The sequence below is a fragment of the Marmota flaviventris genome, chromosome 13 (assembly GCF_047511675.1).
Source record: "Marmota flaviventris isolate mMarFla1 chromosome 13, mMarFla1.hap1, whole genome shotgun sequence".
NCBI lineage: Eukaryota > Metazoa > Chordata > Mammalia > Rodentia > Sciuridae > Marmota > Marmota flaviventris.
This window is the reverse complement of record NC_092510.1, coordinates 103,371,986-103,379,547: the sequence shown is the minus strand read 5'-3', so window position 1 is coordinate 103,379,547 and position 7,562 is coordinate 103,371,986. Positions and strand designations below refer to the sequence as shown.

The 7,562-nt window shown below is 49.8% G+C and overlaps 1 protein-coding gene and 1 long non-coding RNA gene across 5 annotated transcripts; one reads left to right on the top strand and one right to left on the bottom strand.

The window, feature by feature from the left end:
* Positions 1 to 49: 49 nt before the first annotated feature.
* Positions 50 to 7,537, top strand: Entr1 (endosome associated trafficking regulator 1). 4 transcript variants are annotated; one of them, XM_027941807.2, is made up of 10 exons: positions 50 to 213; positions 296 to 445; positions 1,030 to 1,098; positions 1,874 to 1,989; positions 2,273 to 2,692; positions 3,293 to 3,366; positions 3,755 to 3,866; positions 4,180 to 4,242; positions 5,046 to 5,185; positions 6,565 to 7,537. In XM_027941807.2, exons 1-10 carry the CDS (start codon positions 144 to 146, stop codon positions 6,662 to 6,664), a joined length of 1,314 nt encoding a protein of 437 aa, XP_027797608.2. In that variant the 5' UTR covers positions 50 to 143; the 3' UTR covers positions 6,665 to 7,537. The 4 variants fall into 4 exon arrangements, with proteins under 4 accessions (XP_027797608.2, XP_027797626.2, XP_027797617.2 ...); XM_027941825.2 differs by lacking the exon at positions 296 to 445; XM_027941816.2 differs by lacking the exon at positions 1,030 to 1,098.
* On the bottom strand, positions 1,706 to 5,052 carry LOC114097800 (uncharacterized). The gene is made up of 3 exons (XR_011704192.1): positions 4,904 to 5,052; positions 2,507 to 2,671; positions 1,706 to 2,205 (listed from the first exon to the last, which is right to left on the bottom strand). It is a non-coding gene; the product is annotated as an uncharacterized lncRNA (long non-coding RNA).
* Positions 7,538 to 7,562: the final 25 nt, after the last annotated feature.

Genomic DNA, 7,562 nt, shown 5'->3' with positions numbered 1-7,562 from the left:
TCCGGCACGCGCCCCGCCCACACGGGCCACGGCTCCTGCGCGCTTCCCGCGCGTGAGGCGGAAGCGGCGGCCTGAGAATGGGAGCGGCGGCAGCGACGCGGTGGCGGGCCGTGGGGTCGCGGCCCGGCTAGGCCGCCGCGGCGATGTCGGGCTACGCGCGCCGCCCGGGTGTGCCCCTGCTGTCCCGGGCCCGAAGCCTCGTCGTTCCCGACGGTGAGGGGCCGCCGCGGCCGCGGGGGGACGGGGCGGGGGCCGGGCCGGCCCGCGGTGAAGCCGCTCTCCTTGTCGCTTTCAGCTGCTGCGTTCTATGAGCGCCGGTCTTGTCTCCCCCAGCTAGACTGTGAGCGCCCCCATGGCGGGGACCTGCACCCGCACTTCTTCGGCATTCGGCCGACATTTATGTGCTATGTCCCCAGCCCGGTGCTGGCTTCCGTGGGAGACACAGGTGAGAGTCGGGGCGCCGGCTGCCCGAGCCGCAGACCCAGCAGGGAGCCCTGAGCGCGCACTGAGTGCCGCCCGGGAGTGCGCCCGCCGAGCTTACAGTCTGGTTTCGGGGAGCACCCGCCCCCAGCCTGACAGCCCCAGTGCAGGAAGGTCAGTGTGCAGTGGAGCAGGGAGATCACCCGACTTTCCCGGTGGGGGCGAGGACTGGGGCTCTTCCTTCAGTTGGGGAGTTGGAAGCGAGCTGGAGCACTTTCTCCTTGTGGTGGCTAGATCTAGTTCATCTTCATTCCATCCAGACAGTTGTGGTGCAGATGGTTATGTCAGGGTCCCAGTACTTTAGGGGCATCACAAGACAGGAGCTGCACCCAACCCAGATGGGCACCGGAATTCATAGGGAGTGCCTTCACAGTCCCAGGCTGCCAGACTGTATGGGAGCCAAGTCACCTGCCTGGGCCAGAGCCCTGGCGCCTTGTCCCCTGAGTTCCTTTGTTAGTGAGAACCACTGTTGATAGACTCCAGGCCCTTCCCTCCCCAAGCACATAAAGCTTCCTATAATCATGGTAGAGTGACAATGTCTTTTTGCAGATTTTGGCTATGGAAAAGGGAAATGTACTAAGCAAGGCCCAGCAGGAGCTCACGAGACCCATTTTGGAGGTAGAGTAGCTCAGTGATCCTTTCTTTTTCTTTCCGTCCACAACATAGTGCTAGGCACATGTCTGGCCACGGGTGGTCAATATGACAGGATATAAGGGGTGTACCTGGAGCCCAAAAGAGCAGGTGGGGGTAGGATGCCATCTTGACCATAGAGAAAGAGAGAGGGTGTGAGGGCAGGGAAACCTAAGACAGAATGTCAGGAAGATGGGGCAATCCCACGCAAGAAGCACGAAGAGGCAGCAGGGCAGGGATTATAGGAACCCTATATATGAGATTGGCACCTGGAAGAGGTTCAGTTAACAGTGGGTTAGGTGTGGCAGTTAGGTGTGGGATAGTGGGGGACAGTGGGTACAGAGGTTGGAGGAAGGATTGAGGCAGAGCAGTTACCAAGTCTTGTAGCATATGAGCTTTGAAGCCCCACACCAGTGTCTGGTTGTGGAGTAGAGGCAGCCTGGCCCATCATAAAGATGCCCTGGGTGTAGCTCATTGACAGCACTTGCCTAGCATGTGTGAAACCCTGGGTTCAATCCCCAGTACCACCAGAAAAAAAGAAAAAAAAAAGAGATTCCCAAGGGGTTCCTGTGGGACTCCAGGAATGAGAAATGGAAAGAATTGAGATCTGTTTATTGATCCCTTTTCTGGCAGTTCTTGTTTACTGGTATCATCTGAGTCACAAGGTACAGAGGATGGCATTCTTGAGATGATGTGGTCATGCTTGGAAGAGAGGACTTGGAGGGTTCCCCTTTAACAGTCTCCCTGATGTCCATTCTTTCAGATGACAAACTGGAAGACCTTGAAGAGGCAAATCCATTCTCCTTTAAAGAGTTTCTGAAAACCAAGAACCTTGGTCTGACGAAAGATGACACGACCAATAGCAGAATTTATCCAAAGGTAAGTCTGGGGAGTTGCCCTGGTCACTTCAGAGGACGTCTCTCTATGTTGTGGTGCTTTGGACGAGACATGTGAGTATGTGGGGCAAAGTAAAGCTGCTGCTGCTGCTGCTGCTGCTGCTGCTGCTGCTGCTGCTGCTGAGGAGGGGGCATCGTGGGTTTCATCAGCTGTTTGGCCCCTTTGGCAACAGATGGGCCTTTCTTGTCATGTTCCAGGCTGAGCATAGAGAAAGAAAGGTGAGCAGTGGCTTCCAGGTCTCAGTGTTTGCCTCTACTGTTTTTAGGAAGCCTCAAGGCACTCCTTGGGACTGGACCACAGCTCTCCCACCCCCCAGACTGTGGGGTATGGCCTGGAATATCAGCAGCCATTTTTTGAAGACCCCACAGGGGCTAGCGACATCGTGGATGAGGAGGAGGACGATGAAGACAGTGGGTGGAATGGGGCCTATTTACCATCTGCTGTGGAAAAGACTCACTCCTCCAGGGCCACGGCCAGCACATCACCCTGTGGCACATACCTTTCCTTTTTTTCCACCCCATCGGAGCTGGCGGGGCCCGAGTCTCTGCCCCCCTGGACACTGAGTGACACAGATTCACGCATCTCTCTGGCATCTCCAGCAGGGAGTCCTAGTGCAGAGTTTACAACTCACGGGGAGTCTCTGGGAGACAGACACCTGCGGACGCTGCAGATAAGTTATGAAGCAGTAAGTGAGGGGCTGGCACACAAGCACAGTGTAAGGGTCTGAGCAGTGTTCTCCTGGAGGAGGACTGGGGCCCTTCTGCTTCTGGGTGGCCTAGCTCTGCCTTCAGGGACAAGACAGTTGGTCGTGTGACAGCCTGCTATAGAACTCCCCTGATGAGAGCCCTCCTCAAATGTGCTTCTGGTTACTAAGAGGTGTTGTGATGACTTAAGTGGTGCGGCCCATCTAGGAACAGACTGGAATGAAGGGCAGCTGGAATCCTTAGCTCAGGGACATCTTGCTGAGTGCTCTTAGTGAAGGGATTTTTAAAAATTATGATCACCTAAAAACATTAAAAGCTGGGGTAGAACTGGAGTCTGTGACAATAGGTCATCTATGTGAGCGTGCTGCAGAATGATTCCAGTTCCCTGGGGCGGTTCTATTTATCAAGAAATTCCAGGGCTGAGGGTGTGGCTCAGCATCTGGTATGGGCAGGGCCCTTGATTTGATCCCAGTATTATTTAGAAAAAAAAAAAAAATTCTTCCAGAGCCCATTGCAGAAGCACATGCCCCTTTTGAGTGAGACACACTTAAGTTTCTAATAAGGATTTTCTTTTTCTACAGCTGAAAGATGAAAATTCTAAGCTAAGAAGAAAGCTGAATGAGGTTCAGAGCTTCTCTGAAACTCAAACAGAAATGTATGTAAGCTTTTAGTTAGGAGTCAACTTAAACATCTACCACGAAGGAAAATCACCATTTCTAAGTGATAATGAAATGCCCAGAGTTGAACTGTGTCTGGGTTTATTGTAAAACTTTAACATCAAGCACATTTCTTGTACTCTGTGAAAGCTTTGTCAGGGTGAGACCCAAACCAGCCCAGCTTCTCGCTGGATGGGCAGAGCTTGGAGCAGCTCCCCAAACCTGTGCAGATGCACTAGGTCACTGCTGCCTCACCTCTGTCTGAGGACATGTTCTAAACACAAGCTCCAAGTGGCTTTTATCCAGCTAATCACATTAAAGTGCTTTTCAAAGTGTTCTCAAAAGTGACCACATGAACTTAACAGCTCGGTTTTTTCCTCTGACAAGGGTAAGGACGCTTGAGCGGAAGCTAGAAGCAAAGATGATCAAGGAGGAGAGTGACTACCATGACCTGGAGTCAGTGGTCCAGCAGGTGGAGCAGAACCTGGAGCTGATGACGGTGCGGAAGGCTTCTGCCTGTGGGATGGGAGGAAGCTCCAGAGAAGGCCCAGCTGGACCTGAGGTCAGGCAGATGCCCTCACAGCATTGAGTGTGCAGCTCTCACTCAGGTGGACCAGTGTCCCTTGGCATTGTGCCATGCTCTACTGGGGAGCAGAAGCAGAGCACAGGTTTTATGGGGCCGGCCTCCACTGTCACTGGAGGCAGAAGGGCCAGGAAGGGTGACAGCAGCTCCCTCCTCCCTTTGTCAGACAAGTTTCTTGGGCTGACTATGTTATCAGTGATGCTTTTTGTGTTTATTTTTTGGGCAACAGAAACGGGCTGTAAAGGCAGAAAATCACGTCATAAAGCTGAAACAGGAAATAAACTTGCTCCAGGTAATTAAGGAAAAGATCTTAAGTGTTTTCCCCTTTCATTCGTGGAGTCACATGTGAGTGTGAGAAAGATATTGCAGGGCATGGTGGCAAATGCCTGTAGTCCCAGCTACTTTGGACCCTGAGGCAGGAGGATCGCAAGTTCAAGTCCAGCCTCATCAACTTGGCAAGTTTAAAGTTTAAAATTTTTTAAAAGAGGCTGGGGTGGTAGAGCGCTTGCCTAGCACATGTGAGGCACTGGGTTCGATCCTTTGCACCACATAAAAGATAAATAAATAAAACAAAGTTTAAAAAAAAAATTTTTTTTAAGGGCTGGGCAGGTGACCCAGTGGTGGAGCATTTGCCTAACACGTGCAAGGTCCCTAATTCTATCCCTGGTACTGAAAAAAGTATGGGAGACCCTTTTCTGGGTTCACCCTATTCCCCCCAGCAGGCAATCTCAAAATCGGGTGGCACAGGCTTTCCACTAGGGCCTCAAATAAATGGAGGGCATGCTCCTCCTGGTCCCATTTTTCATGTTTTTAATAATTTGGCATCTAGGGTGGGGCGTGTACCTGTAAGAAGTCTCCATTTCTTAGGGCTAGATACTGAGCATATCCTGTAGTTAAGGGAGAAATGTTGGGGTTTGTCTCCCTTAGGAAATACCCTCAGCAAGGCAAAGCACCTGTTGGAATGAGTGGGCCAGGGCCCACGGATAAGTCCACACCTCTCCACCAAGGGTGACGTGTGTTTTCTGTTGGGCTGCCTTTAAGTAGTCTCCACTCAGCCATGAAAGTCCTTAGCAGACTTCCACCCTTTTTTCCCAGGCACAGGTCTCCAACTTCAAGCGCGAGAATGAAGCCCTGAGGTCAGGCCAGGGTGCCAGCCTGACGGTGGTAAAGCAAAATACTGACGTGGCCTTACAGAATCTCCGTGTTGTCATGAACAGTGCACATGCCTCCATAAAGTAAGTGCTGTGGGCTGGAGGCCCTGAAACCAGTAAGGGGTGAGACTAGAATGGTCACTACCTGTTTGGGTAATGGCCCAGGCTCTTGGTCTGGGGCTGGACCAAGTTACTCCAGGGAGGGAGGTGTGTTAGGGGGACCCATTAAATCTCCAGGTCATCATATGGGTGGCTGAGCAGTCTTTTTAACCTGCTTTGGTGAAGCAGTCTCCACTTGGAAGGCACAAACATTGTCATGCAGACCCAAGTCCAGCTCCTTAATACTGAGGTTATGGATAAAGGATATAATAGATTTCCTCTTATTATAAAAACTGAATATAGCCAGGCGCAGTGGTGTACACCTGTAATCCCAGCAGCTTGGGAGGCGGAGGCAGGAGGATCGTGAGTTCAAAGCCAGCCTCAGCAAAAGCCGGGTGCTAAGCAACTCAGTAAGACCCTATCTCTAAAATACAAAATAGGGGTGAGATGTGGCACAGTGGTCAAGTGCCCCCCAAGTTCAATCCCTGGTACCAAAAAGAGAGGAAAAAAAATGCATTTGCAGAGGCACTAAATTGTTCTTGGTGCAGCAACCCTGCTGGGCAATGTCAGTTGCTGTCATTACTAATAATGATCACAGATGCTCCTTGGCTTACCACGGAACCACATCTCCGTAATCCCACCATTTTGTACATTGACAGTATTGTACATTGAAAATGCATTTAATACCCTTAATCTACCAAACACCAGAGCTTAGCAGCATAGCAGTGTGAAGTCCTGGGTAACTCCTAGGATTGTGTGTGCCTGATGCCTGCTGTTGCTATCCAGCATCCCAAGGGTAACGTGCCACATGTGGCTGATCTGGGAAAAGATCAAACTCCCAAGTTCAGTGCCTGTGAAATACACATAGCTTCCACACCTTCATAAAGTCAAACTATTATAAGTTGGGAACCAGCTGAACTTGTTTCTCACTGGGCTGATCTCTGCAAGATAGTAGTGGCACCGCACTAGAAGTGCTTACAGGCAATGAAGTCCATTCTCCTTTTGAGCAAAGCATCTCCTCAGTGGATCTGAGGGGGTTTTACTCTGGAACCTCTTTGCTTTAGTTCCACTATTGCTTTTTTGCATGTGTTCAGTTCTGGGGGGTTAACCCAGGAGCACTCTACTACAGCTATACCCCAAGCCCTTTTTTTTGGTACCAGGAATTGAACCCAGAGGTGCCTAACTACTGAGCCACATCCCTAGCCCTTTTTTGAGTCTTGCTAAATTGCCCAGGTTAACCTTGAATTTGTAATCCTGCCTCACCCTCCTGAGTTGCTGGGATTATAGATATGTACTATATGTGTGGCTAATTCATTGCTATTGATCAGTTGTAGTTAACAGTCCCCAATATATTTCCATTTCAGGCAGCTGGTTTCTGGAGCTGAAACATTGAATTTTGTGGCTGAAATCCTTAAATCTATAGACAGAATTTCCGAAATTAAAGATGAGGAGGAGAAGTCTTAAGGACCTCTGGATGCTTCCAGCTCCCAGCTCCGTGTGCCCTGATCAGCAGTGCTTCATCTGAATGTGCAATTGTGCCCCAAACTATGCAGTCTTCACTCAGAATGTTTATCATGAGATACTAATTTCATGACCTAAAACAGTGTTATTGGCCACCTGCAATAAGAGCAGCTCTTGTCCATGAGTTGCTTTTGTGGTTTATGTGCAGTCCTTCTTGGTGAAATTCTGTTTTGTAGATTCAGTAACCTGTTGGAAGAAATTTTTATAAAATCCAGTGAGTTTTTAAATTACTAAATATGAAAACAAAAGTTCTGTAATAAGTGCTCTTCCATTTTCATCCCAGAACATTGATAAGTTCAGTTGATTATCTTGATTACGTAAGTAGAACACTAAGAACCACCCAGGAATGAGCAGCTTGAACAGGGACATGTGCCTTTTTGCTGTCACTCAGCGCCTATCAGCCTTCCTGGGGTGGTTTCTGTGGTCAGTGGCCCAAGTACAGAGACACCACTTGGTGGACGCTGCTATTCCTCCTACAGGGACACAAGGTTGCAGACATTCCACACTGTGAAGGTGTCTAAACTTGGGCTTTGAGCCTTCAGCTTTGAAAAGCTATTTTGGCTGGTGATTTTGATACACATTTCAAGTGTGTTTTTACAGTGAAGCTTAAAGTTCGGTAGTCTAAAGCGTGTGCAGAGCCTCATTGGGTAGGCATGAGGTCTTTGGGCTCCTCATACCTGCTTTACTGTTTGGGAGGGCACAACAGGCACCCTGTGCCTTTTGGGCTGTTTTCCTGGAGATGCTATTTTTTACCTTCCTTTTCCCCTCTTGTTCAAACCTACAGGTTTCCTGTTTAAATAAATTCTGAAGTTCACATACACTGTGTTTTCATCCTGACTTG